Here is a 15,253-nt window from a genome sequence, read left to right as displayed (position 1 = left end):
TGTAGTTCATATTTCTTTACCTTATGATATTTTAGCAAGGCATTGTAGACAATGTATGTGTTCCCATTGTCTACCAATTAAAAGTTTCTTTTGCTAAGAAAAACAAGACATTCCAAAAATCCCAATTGTGACTTGTGACCCATAGCTTCACATTGCAACAGTATATTTCTTCTATTTCTTCTGCCTGTGATTGATAGAACACTGCTGGGGTACAGGTGAGGAATGTTACTACCATGTGGCTTTGGTGTTGGGCTGTGATTGGTTGTGTGTGGAAATGTTGGAGCTGAATAGTAAATGTTGAAGTTGTGGCAGGTATGATGGCATTTGCAAGAATAGGGGGAGGACTGAAGGGAAGTTGGGGGCAAGAGGCAATGGCAGGAGGCAATTGAGCCTTCTCATTGTTCTTTTTTTAAAGTTTTTTTTTTTTTTTTAGTTGTTGATAGATATTTATTTTATTTATTTATATGTGGTGCTGAGAATCGAACCCAGTGCCTCATACATGCCAGGCAAGTGCGCTACCACTGAGCCACAGTCCCAGCCCCTTTTTCAAATTATTATTATTATTATTATTATTATTATTATTAGTAGTAGTAGTAGTACTACTACTACTACTACTACTACTACTACTACTACGACTCCTCCTCCTCCTCCTACTCCTCCTCCTCCTATTCCTCCTCCTCCTCTTCTGGGGATTGACCCAGAGATGCTTTACCACTGAGCTACATCCCCAGATCTTTTTTTTTTTTTTTTCCTTCATTTTGAGACAAGGTCTTGCTAAATTGCTGAGGCTAGCCTTGAACTTGCTGTCCTCCTGCCTCAGCCTCCTGAGTCATTGAGATTACAGGTATGTGCTACCAAACCTGTTCCTCATGTTTGCTCCGCCAGCTTTTATAAGTCGAATCTCTGTTGAGGTATGCATGCGCCATGAATACCCAAAGCTAGAAAATTGATGCAAGTCCTGTTCCATATATCTTCTGGTCACATAAGATAGCGTGATGTCACTGCAGTTTAGTTTGCAAAGATGATTGGTTGCATATGGTGTTGTAGCCTCTGTTCATTCTGTAAAGAAGTGCAGGTAGGCATCTGTCTGTCCCACTGCATCTATCTGCTTATAAGAGACTGTGCTCAGAGCTCATTTCTATGGCAGTTAGTGCAGGACTGTTGCTGGGGCACCCTGTCTGTGTCCTGACATTTCTGGTTGTTCAGAATGCATGCTCACAGTCACATGTGGCCTGGGTAGCATTTTTAAATGCTTGGTTACTGTGCTTTATCTGTGGCAGAACTATGGTCAAACCTATCTACCTTCCTGCTGGGCTCTCCTCAGTCCATGGTAATGGATAGACTGTGTGGCCTGCCCTCAGCTTATATGACCCATGTGAGGGGCAGGATAAAATGCAACAAATTTTCCCCTATACTTCAAAAAAATTGTGGCAAATTACATATGTAATCTACAATTTTAACCATTTTCAGGTATACCATTCATGTTAAACACATTCACATTGCTCCAGAACTCTTTTCATCTTGGAAAACTAAGACTGTCTGTCTAGTCCATCTTCCTCTCAGTCCCTGGAAACCACTATTCTACTTTTCTGTCCCTATGATTTTGACTTCTCTAGGTCCCTCAAATAGGGAATTATGCTATCAGTCCTTTTGTGCCTGACTTATTTCATTTAGCATAATGTCCTGAAGTTTCAACCATGATGTACCAAGTCTCAGAATTTTGTTCTTTTTAAAGACTGACTAATATTCCATGGCATGTATAGACATCCATTGCTCCATTGATGAACACTGGGCTTGTTTCTATTTTCCTGCTGTTATGAATAGTGCTGCTACAAACAAGGGTGTGCCATCTCCTATACTTTTATTTGTTTTTTGCCCACTTGCAGAGTTACATTTTCCAAACTCTATATGGGTTTCATGCAACAGCACCCTCAATGGCTGCCCCTTTCCATTGCTCTCTGGGCACCAAGGCTCTATCCAGTAGTTTTCCTCTTGACTTTGTATTTTCTATGCCGTGCCTAACTTTGCTTTTACCTCCTTTGGCCAGCCTCTTCCTGTTTTCCCTCAGACTACTTGTTCTCTCTACTGAATCACATAAATCCCTGCTCTCCAAGCCTGTTCCATATAGCCTCTGGCCACGATAGCCCACTCACAGGGAATTTGTCCTCTAACCTCTGCTCTTCATAGCTTTCAATACCTGCTCCATTGTCATGGGATGATTCCCTTTCTGGGCATCCATGTCCTCTCATGTTTTTCATCATTGCTCCTGTAGTGATTTGATTTAGCACTTTGCAGGGGCAGTTATCTCAATCTGAGTGAGCAGCAAGGGGTGGGTAGTTAAGTGGCACAATGCTTTCCTCGCATGAATAAGGCTGTGGTTTGTATTCCTAACTGTTGGCATGGGGGAAGAATTATGACTGAATGTGCCTCAAGCCCATGGTATTGCCTGTGTGTCAGAAAGACTGCATGCAAGCTCGGGGGCTTTTCCGCATCACTGGATGTGGACTAGGTATGCTCTCAGCTCCATCAGGACTGGCTGCTCCATGAAAGTAGGAGTCTGTAGTTTTTGTTTGCTGCTGACTTTCCAGCACCTGGAAAGTACTTAGCACATGGTAAGCATTCTATAAATATTTGTTGGCAGAATGAATAAATTTAAGTCTCAAATCTGCATCTTGAGTCCTAAGGAAACTGAGGCACAGAGCAATATACCAACTGATCTCATTCAGGCATGTGGGTGGTTTGTGATGACACCAAGATTACCTGGTCCTTGAGTACTAGCCCTTCCTCTCTAGTAAAGTCCCCAAGTCAGATAGGACCCTCAATACTTCAAGAGGCCTGCTGACAAATGCACACATGCATGTTTATTATTGTTTATTTGCAGTGCTAGAGATGAAATCCAGGGCCTTTCATATGTCAAACAAGCTCTCTACCACTGAACTACACCCTCCACCCTCCATGGCAAGTCTTGTGTTTTAACAACACATTCATGAAGAATCACATCACAGTGTTGAGTGAACAAGTGAATGGGATTTCCACACTGATTAAGTTAGATTTAGGTAACTGGCTAATTAAAAAGCGTATAGGTCACTTAAGGAAACTGGATCATTGTAGGGCAGAGTAAAACACTTTTGAAATGAGCATGTGAGCTATAACTGGAACGATGTAATGTGTTCTACAAAACGAAGCCAATTAGAGGACTGGGGACACAGGGCCGACTTTTATTTAGAATGTCTGCCTGGTTCAGAGCAGAGAATCAAAAATTGTGAGGGAAAAAGAAGGCAGAAGAGGAGAAGCGTGTTTTTTTGCAGGGTGCTCACTCAGTGTGGGCCTTGCTCTGGCTTGACTCTACTGTGCACCTTCCCCAGCACCAACCTCTGGCTCTGGGAATAGGGGGTTGGTGAAGAAGAGTGTGTGACTTGCAGGGGCTGCCCCCTGCAGAAGCCTTCACAGTGAGGCAAAGCTCTGGTTTCCATAGGGACCCAGCCTCTGGGTGGTGGGTGGGAATCTAACCAACAGAACTTAGTGTGACGCTTCATCAAAAAGTCAGCCATCCATCAGAGTCATCACTAATTTAACATGATTAGAGCCTCTTATGGGATGTTTTTAAGAAATAAAGACATATGGGCTGGGGTTGTGGCTCAGTGGTAGAGTGCTCGCCTAGCACCTGTGAGGCCCTGGGTTCTATCCTCAGCACCACATAAAAATAGATAAATAAATAAAGTATTGTGTCCTACAACTAAAACTATATTAAAAAAAAAGAAAGATTTAGAATATTGGACTTTGGGATATTTTAAGACCAGAAAGGCATTTAGAGTAACTAAGAGTGGCTAAAGTTGTTTTTGTGAAGATCCAGGAAAACAGTTGCTGCTTCTCTGTTAAAGCAAATAAAACTCTATTCTGTACCAATCTGTTTGGCTACAGATGCTTTAAATCGAGGGGACACTGGGGCTTGTGTTCCTTTTAGTCTTTGAATTAATTCCCTGTAAAGTTTCCATTTCTTAATTGGCATGGGAGGATGTAAGCATCTCACCCATCTTTGTAAATTCCTTGCTATAATTTAGCCTTCAGTTTTAATGTTCCCAGCTTTCAGGTCTGCATTTTATGTGAGCTTGGATCTTTAGATTATGTTTATATGCAAGATAGAGGTGGCTTTTATGTGGGGCAGTAAAGAACAATTTGTACATTCAAATTACATGTTTTTAATTTCTGTTCTCAGAATTATCTGTGTAATGGAAATTCCTATGATTGCCTTTAGTTATTGAATGTGTCAGGTGGCTAGGACTGCTTGTCTGTGTGAAATAGAAATGTACATATACAATGTAAACACATTTTCATTGACACATGAAGATAAAAGGCTTAACATGAATTGTGTCTGTTTACACTTAACACAGAAAATTCTACTTTAACAAACTCTGGAGTATCAGTGGTGTTTGTTATCATAACATTGTCATCTTCTTTTTTTTTTCTTCCTCCTCCTGATCTCTTATTTTTTGGTTCATTGCAGTTTATAGCATGATGACGCCATGGAAGAACTCTGTGGTACTAGAGACACCCTGTTTTCAGCCCTTTTTTTTTTTTCCTGCTTTGATGTGTTTCAGGCATTGTTTAAATGGGCAGCTTGGGGGTATTCTGGTTGAGTGTAGATTAAGATAGGAAATATGAAAATATGGATAGATAGGCTTTACCTGCCTAGATTTAGGTGGGTAGTTATACGAGAGGGGGGTTAAAAGGTTCTTTCCTAGGGCAATGGGTCTTGCAGGGAGGTGCCTAGACATGTAGAATCGGCACTTTATAGAAACACATTTTCTGGCTCCACTGCTTTGTGATTTAAAAAGCCCTCCACATGGTTCTGATCCATGAGAGGATGTTGAATGCTGTCCTACTCCTGGTAAACTGAAGTTGACCTCCAAAGCACTTGTCTCAGTCTGCTTTTTAGCCTCCGTCCTGAAGTTGCTTTTTATCTTTCCTGTGGCACCTGCTGTACCCCAGGGTTCCTCTGAACTGCCATCAGTCAAGTCAGCTCCAGCTGTCTTGGGGTGTATACTCCTCTCTCTGTCTAGTTGTCTTCCACCTCACCTCTACTGGCAAGATCCTGCCCACCTTTCAGACCATCTTCAGGGATTCCTGCCTCTGAGAAATCTTCCTGACCTCCTTAGAAAGTCATGAGCCCTCCTTTTTATGTTCCCAGAGCCCTGCCCATTGATCTAAAATTTTTATTTCACTTAATTTTTCACTTGCTTTTTGAGGTGGTTGCTCTGTCCCCCTTGTGCAAAATTCAGTTATACATTAATCTTCTCCTAACCTCTTAAATCACTTTGACTTTCACAGAATGATAGCATCTAGAGAAGGTTTTTGCCAAAAAATTCATTTTAAGAGAAGTAAAAAACTATTATAATGAGTTACTAGCTGAGACAAAATAGGCAGCTTCTTCAGAACTAGAGATGATGGCTGATTGGCTAGGGTACTTTACTTCATTATTTGCCTATAGACCCATAGTAAAATAATGCTGATTTTCCTTCCTAGTGTCTTTGATTTCCAGCCATAAGCAGAGACTACCCATATTTTTGGAGAGTTGAGATTAAAATTGAAAACATTTTAATTAAACAGGCAACTTATAATGTTCTTTAATGGAATTATTGACAGAAGGATAGTCAATGATTTTGGTCAGCCACTATGGAAAGCAGTATGGAGATTCCTTGGAAAACTGGGAATGGAACCACCATTTGACCCAGCTGTCACTCTCCTTGGTCTATACTCAAAGGACTTAAAAACAGCATACTACAGCCACAATAGAAGCACAGTTCACAAGAGCAGAGGGATATTTTTTGTTAATATTTATTCAGTAATGTTGCTGGAAGCATGTTACTGTTGAAAGTATCACAAAAGTACTTATCTGATTGCTGTGATTGTTTCTGTAGGGTAGATTGTAGCAGGGTTGTATATTGTCAGGTAGATGAAGAAGATGAGACTTAGAGGTAGAATGTGTCCACCTCAGGGTGGAAGCTGGGAAAACAATCTGAGATACAGAACCTTATCTTCCCATGTTTCTTTTTTCAGGACCCTAAGGTTGTGTCTACATAGAACATAGAATAAATATACCATTGCATTTGTTGCATAGCCCTTCCAGACACATAGATACACAGCTTTGGGGGGGATTTCTAAGATAAATAGATGCTTTTCCTTACCCCTTCTTATATTAATACTTAATAGGTATTTATTTTCCAAATATGTATTGGTTGTTTATGCCATTCACTTAAGTTCTGATAGACTAAATTCTGCCTCTTGATTAAACAACAACAACAACAACAAACAAACAACTGAGTTATTGGAACATCATCCTCTCAACTGATAGACTTTATTTGATATGGCATCTTTTGGAAAATGAATTTTGCCTGTGGTCCCAGGCTCATACCTGAGGCTCCAGTCTTCCTAGCACCTTTGGCAGCTCTCTATTTGTTTTTTGTTTTTTGGGTTTTTGGTACCAGGGATTGAACCCAGGGGCACTTAACCACTGAGCCACATACTGAGCCTTTTTAAATATTTTATTTAGAGACAGGATCTTGCTAGGATGCTTAGGGCATCACTAAATTGCTGAGGCTGGCTTTGAACCTATGATCCTCTTGCCTCAGCCTTCTGAGCCACTGGGATTATAGGCATGCGCCACCGTAAGCAGCCCTCTTTCTGTTTTGGGTCTGCAGTTGTTATTCAGTTTTGGGGACTGCAACTGAGGCCCACTGTCTCTCCCTCTCAGCAGTATCCTTTTTCTCCCTGCTTTCTGCCTACCTTTATTTTCATAAATTTTGATTATCCTTTGTAGGCTATCCTGGGATCTTACATTCTAAAAATGTTTAGGTTTTTTTGGAGCATGCCCATATATCTGTTGCTTTGAAAATATCCTTTTAATCGTCAATGGGCAGTAGCAAAGGGTGTGTCTCTGCTTCGCACACTGTGTTGAGCATTTGCTCCCTCAATGCAAGTATTCTTTCACAGCACAAATGAGGCACGTTGTATTCTCTTTCCTGTTTGTGGCTTGCATCTTTTGAACACTGTGCTATCATTCATGGTCCAGCTTGGTTTTCTTTTTTTCTGTTTCTATCACAAAACACCCCAAAGACCAACAGTGTCAGTCACAGAATCCAAAACAGCTGTTTGCTGAGTCCTGCCTTGTACTTTGTGGCTTGGGCTTGTCTTCTCTTCCGGAATAAGTGGGTGGTTTCTTCCTATTTTTTTCTTTTGTTCTATAAATGGGTGGGGGGGAGTGTCAAGTATGGAGACTGCTCTTTCATTTGAAGGAGATGCCAGTTCCAGCTCTGCTGTGCAGCTTCCGTTAACTGAGTGGTCGTCACTGATCATGGAGGGGAGCCAAATGGCAGAGTGAAGCAGATTCTCCCTTACTGCTTGAATTTTCATCACAGTAAGAAAGTTCAGCATACTTTAATTATGTATCTTTGTGCTCGTTTACTGGGTCCTGAATTTTTGTAATCTGATGGAAACAATAGTAAATAAATGGATGCCTAGCACTTTTTAGTAAGATCAAGCACATGTTGAATACAATAATAGACTGAGATTGAGATCCAATACTCCTATACAAACTTCTTATTATTTAAGAGCAAATCAGTATACTTAATTTATAGTGCACAGAAGGAATAAGAATTTTTAGGCTAGGCATAGGGAAAAAAAATAGCATTCCTTTACCCTGAAGAAAAGAATTAGTGCTCTTAGTATTCAAGGACATTGAGCCATTAACCTGAAGCTGGTGAAAATGAAATGGAGAAATGAAGGATGGAGAATGAGTTAGTGGAATAGTTGAGGGGACTACTGAACCTAAGGTATTGGGGCAAAGCTCTGATAAGGTGATATTTGGGTTGAAATTTGCATGGGGAAATGATTAGGGGGGGACATGTAGAGGGGAAGAAGCCCTCCGGGCAGTGGGGTGTGAGGAGAGAAGGACTTGCCATATTAGAGGTGTGTGATCACAGTGTGCTAAGCAAGAAGACCATATTAGAAGATGAGATACAAATAGGCAAAGACGAGTTTCAGTAGCGTCTTACTTGTTGGCCCGGTGTTAGGTTTTGGATGGACATGAAAGGGAGGCTGGATCATGGGAAGGTATTGCTTTGGCCCAGGCTGGCGATGACAATGGTGAGATCAGAGTTATAGTGGTGAAGACATATATTCATTCTACTCATTCTACACATATGTCCTGTGTGTGTGAGCTATGCACCAAGTATTGTGGTGGCCCTGGAGACATAATTGTCAACTAAACAGAAAATAACCCCTCTCCTCCTAGAGCTGCCATTGTGATGGGAGTGATGGGAGTGAGAAAAGCCAGAGCTGGACTCTGAGGAGGGCAAACATGACTTTGGAGGGAAGCAGATGGGGTCAGAGGGGAATAATGAGCTGCACAAGGAGGACAAAGGGAGTGTAACTGTGGGCAAAGCACCTGAGAATCCCACAGACTTGGGGAGGAACCCAGAGAGGGTGTTGCTAGACGGCATGTGTATGCATCTGAGGGGAGAGAAGCATGAGGAATGACTCCTTGATTTTTGGTTTGAGCAAGTCAAGAGAATGGGGGTGTCACTGAACAAGATGGGCAGTAGGTAAGGGTGGGGAAGGAAATGAGTTATCGAGACACCTCCATGGAGATGTGGAGTAGGCAGATAGATATTTACACCTCAGAGGAGTTGGGCCAGTGACATGCATTCGAGAATCATCCAGAGTAAGGGTGCACAAGAGGCTACTTGCTTGGGTGAGATGACAGAGAGAAGACTAGAGGCCAGCATTTGGACATCAGGTAGTGGGGAGGAGTAGTTGATGGGTGTGTGAAATCAGAGAAGCCTGGAGGAAGAGGCAGTGCCAGACAGCTCTGGAAGATAAAGTGCACATAGTAGGTACCTGTCATTGTCTGACAGTTTTGCCTAAGGCATAACTAAGAGCTATGTAGAGACAGAGGCCCAGTCAGAGGGGTGGTAAGGATGTGGTCTGGGATGGCTGGTAAATCTTGTGTCAAATTTCGCTATGGAGGAGTTATGTCTTGTGTATGAGAACTTATATGAGTGTTCCCTGGGGAAGAAAGTGGGCCATGGATGCTGTAGTCTTAAGACGGAAGCCAGTAATTACTACTTCAGCTCATAAGACTTGACTTTTCCAGGTCTTTTTTCTCACCTGTAAAGTGGTGATAATGTTATCTCAAGTGAGGGATGGATAGAACATCATGTGAGATAAAAATGATGCAACAGGAGCTTCTAGCACACCTGGGTGTTTGCCAAGGGCTGGTGTCTTCCCATTCTCTTCTCTGAGGAGTCTCATTTTCTCTTCAGAAAAATGAGGGAAATTGACCAAAGATAGTTTCCCTTCCCAGGTTCTTGGACTTTGCCCACTCCTAATTCCTTGGATCCCTCCATCTTCCCCCATCCTACTGTCTCTTCCCAGTTTCTTTTATGACTAAAATGGGGGGGGGGACATTTGTTCTCCTTTCATTATGACTAAAGTGGGGGAGGCATTTGTTCTCCTTTTACTTATTCCACTTTGATTCTGTTCTGTATCAGCCACCAGATTAGTCCTCCAAAAGACCTCACTTGGGCGTCTCTCCCATTCCCGAGACTTGAGAGGGACCTTAATACTACAGATGATAGTTCTCATCCTCACAATCCTTCGTTAAGGCTTGGTCTCTACCAAACTTATTATTATTATTTTTGTTTCTCTCTGTATCCTTGACCTGTGTACAGTCTTTTGAACAAACCTTGTTCTGCTTTGTCTGTAGTCTCTGGAATGTATACATACTTTTAAATTTCACCACCCTTGGAGAGCCAGGGAAGCTCTGATGCCACCTCTGTTTGTCCTGATGAGTGCATATGCAGTGTGGCTATATCACATGCACTCCTCTTACTTCCTCCTGCTTTGTGTGACAGTCATTTGTCATGGGTCTAAGCTCCTGGCCTTTACCATAAACCACCTCAGAGATCAGAGCTATTTGCATCTCATGGTGTCATACAAATGGGGTGCTTCACAAATTAATGAATTATATGAATCAGGAAACTTCACTCTTTCTGAGAATCTATAATAGTGGGGTTGGAATTTATTAAATCCTAAGAAAGTACAATAATCAAGGGAGTTTGTTGGTGTATATGTGTAGAATTTTAAGTATAAAGTCTTCTAGTTTTGAGGCTATTTTATCAAAAGCCTATAAAATCTGTGAATACACTGGCCAACAATTCCACTTCTAAGGATTTATCCTAGGTAAATACTCCTGGATATCTGTCAAGAATGTCCACTAGATTATTGTTTATAATGTTATATACTGAATATAAACTAAATATTCAACAGTGGGGGATTGGTTAAAAAAATAAAAACTCAAGATGCATATTCATACTCTAGGATTACTATCTCATTTTAAAAATGGTGTAGAAGAACATTTATTGGCTTGGTAAAATGTTCATGTTAAGTGGAAGAAGTATATGTATAAATATTACATTGTTTGATTTCATTGCCTTAAATTATTTATAGAGACAGGATAATTGGTATAAATAATATTAACATTGTTTATCTTTGGGTGTTGAGATCACTGATGATTTTTGTTATTTTTTGCTATCACCTAACTTTTCTATAGGAAGTATGCTTTCTTGATTAATAAAACTATTAAAGTTGAAACTGTATGCCTCTTTTATTCATAAATCATGTTTTGTATCTTGTGTCTGTATAAATGCACTCTTGGGGAGAACACAGGGTCACCTGGCCCATGTCAAATGGTAGCAACACTCATGGGAGCATGTTACCTGAGTCCCCACTGTCCAGGTCATAGTGACTATTCTTTAGTATAGACATTATTGCTTGGAGTCCTACAGGCTGGATGCATTAGTAAGTTGGTGCTACTTGGCCTTTGGACTTTTGTTCAGGCATCAGGAACTGGTGCTCTCGGAAGGCATAGGGAGTGTGAAGTGTGACAGCTGTGAAGACAGGCTGGCCTGGGTTTGCAAACTTGATTTTTGCATGTAACCCCATGTGACCTTGGGCTCTGCTTCACTTTACATATTTAATGTAGATGTTCCTTCCCTCAGTCCATGTGAGTATTTTATCGGCATTTGGTCCAGAATAGGCACTTCAGAAATGACAGTTTAACTGGGCAGCTACCCAGGTAGTCAGCCTGCAGCCTATACCTCACTTTAGTCTGCAGTGAAGAATTGAGACTTATTTCCTTAATATAGTTTTTCTGCAAACTTCATATTGTGGGCTGGAAAATATTTAAAGAATGATTTCCTTTTAACTGGGGCATGTCCTGCCTTTGCCCTCTTGTCTCCTTTCAGTCTGTGGCCCGGGCATCGACATACGCAACGACTATCAGCAGCTGAAGCGCCTGGAGAACTGCACGGTAATAGAGGGCTACCTCCACATCCTGCTCATCTCCAAGGCTGAGGACTACCGCAGCTACCGTTTCCCCAAGCTCACAGTCATCACTGAATACTTGCTGCTGTTCCGCGTGGCTGGCCTAGAGAGCCTCGGAGACCTCTTCCCGAACCTCACAGTCATCCGCGGCTGGAAACTTTTTTACAACTACGCCCTGGTCATCTTTGAGATGACTAATCTCAAGGATATTGGGCTTTATAACCTGAGGAACATTACTCGGGGTGCCATCAGGATTGAAAAAAATGCTGATCTCTGTTACCTCTCCACAGTGGACTGGTCTTTGATCCTAGATGCAGTGTCCAATAATTATATTGTGGGGAACAAGCCCCCAAAGGAATGTGGGGACCTGTGTCCAGGGACCCTGGAGGAGAAGCCATTGTGTGAGAAGACCACCATCAATAATGAGTACAACTACCGCTGTTGGACCACAAATCGCTGCCAGAAAAGTAAGCCCCACTGATCTCTGCATCTCTCATTTTTCTCCTTCTCCTCTGTACCTTCCTTCCTCTTCTGAATGAGCATGTTCTATGGGGTGGATGATGTCATTGCATTTAGGATATGGCATACCTTCCTTGAGGACATGGTTTGTAGCAGGGGTCTTGGTTGACTTTCTGAGTGTTCTTGGAATGCAAGACTGTGGCATGGTTGGAGGCCCTCATGATTGCTGTCAATACTGGTCAAATCATATATTAGAATTTATCCACTGTGGGGCTGTGGCTGTGGCTCAGTGGTAGCACACTTGCCTGGCATGTGTGAGGCACTGGGTTCGATTCTCAGCACCACATATAAATAAATAAAATAAATGTCTATCAACAACTAAATATATATGTTTGTGTGTGTGTGTGTGTGTGTGTGTGTATTAAAAAAAAAAAAAAGAATTAATCTACTGTACTTCTGAGTTGGACCCTTTGTGCTTGGAAGTCCCTAACCCTTGACAGCTGGGACCTGTTTATGTGTCAGCTCTTTCATCCTTCACCTCAAGGGACATTTTTATTTCTGGTAGGCAGGACTTCCTTAGCATGAATATACTTGGATCATGGTTAAATAAAGGAAAAATAGAGTACTTCTTTATGTCCTGTGAAAGAGGTCTTTGATTCTTAGTGATGATATTGTGGTGCTCAGGTGCCCTGGTTTAGGTGGGAGCATCTAGTAGAGGTGGGAGACTTCTTACTAGTTCCCAGGAGTTCATAATTCAGACTGTACTTACAGATAGTTATGTAGCAGGGTGCATTTTTAAACTCTTGGGTTTCTATTCCTTTCTTTTAAATCTGTTCACCAAATAGTTGTGAACATCTTATGAAATGACTTTGTGAAGAAATTTTGGAAAGTATTCAGTGGTCTTAAGAGTCAGGTGTTGCGGTTTTGCAGCTTCTCATTTATCTGCAATATACCTTATTTTCCTGTTGAGAATAACTGAGCTCTTGCTCTATGTGATCAGTACCCTAAGAGTGAGGTATTTTTTTTTTTTCCTCCAACTAAAATGTGGCTCTGAGTGTTTTCCTTATTTATATTCAGCAATGTGTAGGTATATTGGCCAGGAAGATCCTCTTCACTATTTGAATGTCAGCATGTTACTATAAATAGCTATTTTTAAGAAATGGTTGACCCTGCTAAAGACTCATGGAACCTATTTACTCTTGCTAGTCCTGAGGAGTCAAGAAATCCCAAATTGAGGGCCTGGGGTTGTGGCTCAGTGGCAAGAGTGCTTGCCTAGCATGCGTGAGGCACTAGGTTAGAACCCCGGCACCACATAAAAATTAAAAAAAATAAAAAATAAAAACAAATAAAATAAAGGTATTGTGTCCATCTACAACTAAAAAGAAAAAATTAAAAAAAAAAAGAAATCTCAAATTGATAGGCTTATCTGAATCCTGAAGTATATAAAATAAACAAATAAAAGGTCAGACACTGCAGGTTTAGTTACCCTTCAGCCTGACTGAAGCAGTAAATGATGTGATTTCTATGACCCATCACATACTCTTAGTTCTGCTTTGTTTGATCAGTGTGTTCGTGAATGTTTGATTAATAAAGGGCAGGAGTCCCATTGGCTGCAGCCAGTACCTTGAAGAGATGAAAATGCTGACAGGCCACTTTAAGGATCAGTGGGTTAGAGTTGGAGGAAAGGGACTATGGTGATTGATTAAAACTGTGCTCTGTCCTTATCTTAACCACTGGTTTGCAGAAACAACAGAATGTTTTTAAAGTAGCCTTGACATTTTAGAATTTTATCTTAAAAGGTGTCATCAAGGGAGCCAGCATGGCATAGTAGAGGGAAGTTGGATATAGAGATGATCATCCCAGGTGACCTTGGATGAGCCAGCCTCTCTGGGCTGTAGTGGGTGTGTTCCTAGGGCAGTTATATGATTCCTTCTTGGTGATCAAATACGTGTATAAAAGTGTTTTGAAAATTCCTAAGCTCTGTACAAAAGGGAGATGCTATTTAAAAAGTCATTTGTCAGGCACCTGTTCTGTGATTCAGCAGATACTTTAGTTTCACTGTGGGTTTTCTGCTGTTTTTGATCAACTGCTTCCTGAAAAGTCTGGGACAGGAGTGAGGCCTAAATTCTGGGTTTAAGTCTGAAAGCACCGACCAGGAATGAGTAAGTAATTTAAATTACCTAGGCCTCAATTTCTTCATCTGCAATATAGAATGGATTCTGCCTTCCCCTTAGGGTTGTTGAAAGTTTAAAAGGAGAAAAAGGAAAAGCACAATGAAAAAGTAAAGAGTGTTAGAAATTGGGCCCTGGTGCTGGTGAATCTATTGGCTGTATGCCTGCCTCTCCAAGGCCACACCCCATAGCTTTTTCTTGGCCAGCTGTCTTAGTCCTGTTGATGTGTTTTTTTGTGTGTGTGATTTCACAATAGAGTACTTATTTAAAATTGATAAATGTGCTCAGTATTATTGTTTTCCATTTACCTTGTCCTGACAACTAAGCCAAAGGCACAATTTCTTAGATGTTTCCTAATTGAAATCCTTGCCCTTTGCATGGATTTCTTTTAGACATGCACTGTCTACGTATGGTAGCCACTGGACACATCTATACTAACTGAGCACCTGAACCATGGCTTGTGTGAATGGAGAGCTACTTTAAGCACAGAATAGACACTGGACTTCTAAGCTGTAATGTGGAAAAAATGCTGTAAAAATATCTCATTAGTAATTTTTATATTGATTGCATTTTGAAATTCAATCTTGATATGTTAGATTAAGTAAAATGTATTATCAAAATCAATTCACCTGCTGCTTTTTACTTTTGAATATGGCTACTAGAACATTTGCCATTATGGCTTGCATTCTGTTTTTGATGGAGAATGCTGCTTTAGAGCCCGTCTTTGAGGCTGGGAGTTCTTCCCTTCATCATCTCTCTGGTTGACTGGCCACTGCCCTGGTTTTATACTCTGCACCTGTCTAGCCAAAACCCTCAGTGATCCCTCAAGGAGCCAGGTATAGAGTCAGACAAAATGTCTACCTTGAGTTCATCATTAACTAGATGGCTGTTTGTAAAGAGTAAGTATAGAGGACTCCTATTCAGTTTTTCTTCCATTGGCTGTCTCCACTAGTAGGGAGATCATATAGAGAAACATGAAGTCAAGGTGTGTGTGAAGTTGTGGATATAATGGAGAAACACTCCCTTGTATAGTGCTAATATACAGTGTTACTTGACACTCTTTAAACACTCCTTAGTTCTTGACTGCAGTGGCTGGCAGTGGAATAGACAGCCCCATTAAAGAAACAATCACTCTGTGTGTTGTCTGCACACTTTAGTATTTCTCTGTTCTCTTCATGATTTGAGCAGAGGTTTTTTTTACAGGCCTGAGTTGTTCTTAAAGAGTGAGGGACCCTTAAAGA

General features: G+C 41.2%; 1 protein-coding gene across 1 annotated transcript in view; it reads left to right on the top strand.

Annotated features, from left to right (window-relative positions):
• Igf1r (insulin like growth factor 1 receptor) overlaps nucleotides 1-15,253 on the top strand; it is a 292,619-nt gene that overhangs the window by 41,473 nt on the left and 235,893 nt on the right. Inside the window, exon 2 of the mRNA XM_076851403.2 lies at nucleotides 11,304-11,849. Coding sequence (XP_076707518.2) covers nucleotides 11,304-11,849 — 546 coding nt within the window. The remainder of the gene's footprint in view (nucleotides 1-11,303; nucleotides 11,850-15,253) is intronic.

Source organism: Callospermophilus lateralis, chromosome 3 (genome assembly GCF_048772815.1).
Source record: "Callospermophilus lateralis isolate mCalLat2 chromosome 3, mCalLat2.hap1, whole genome shotgun sequence".
In the NCBI taxonomy this organism is placed as follows: Eukaryota; Metazoa; Chordata; class Mammalia; order Rodentia; family Sciuridae; genus Callospermophilus; species Callospermophilus lateralis.
The sequence above is the reverse complement of the archived record's forward strand: the minus strand, read 5'-3'. Positions and strand labels throughout refer to the sequence as shown.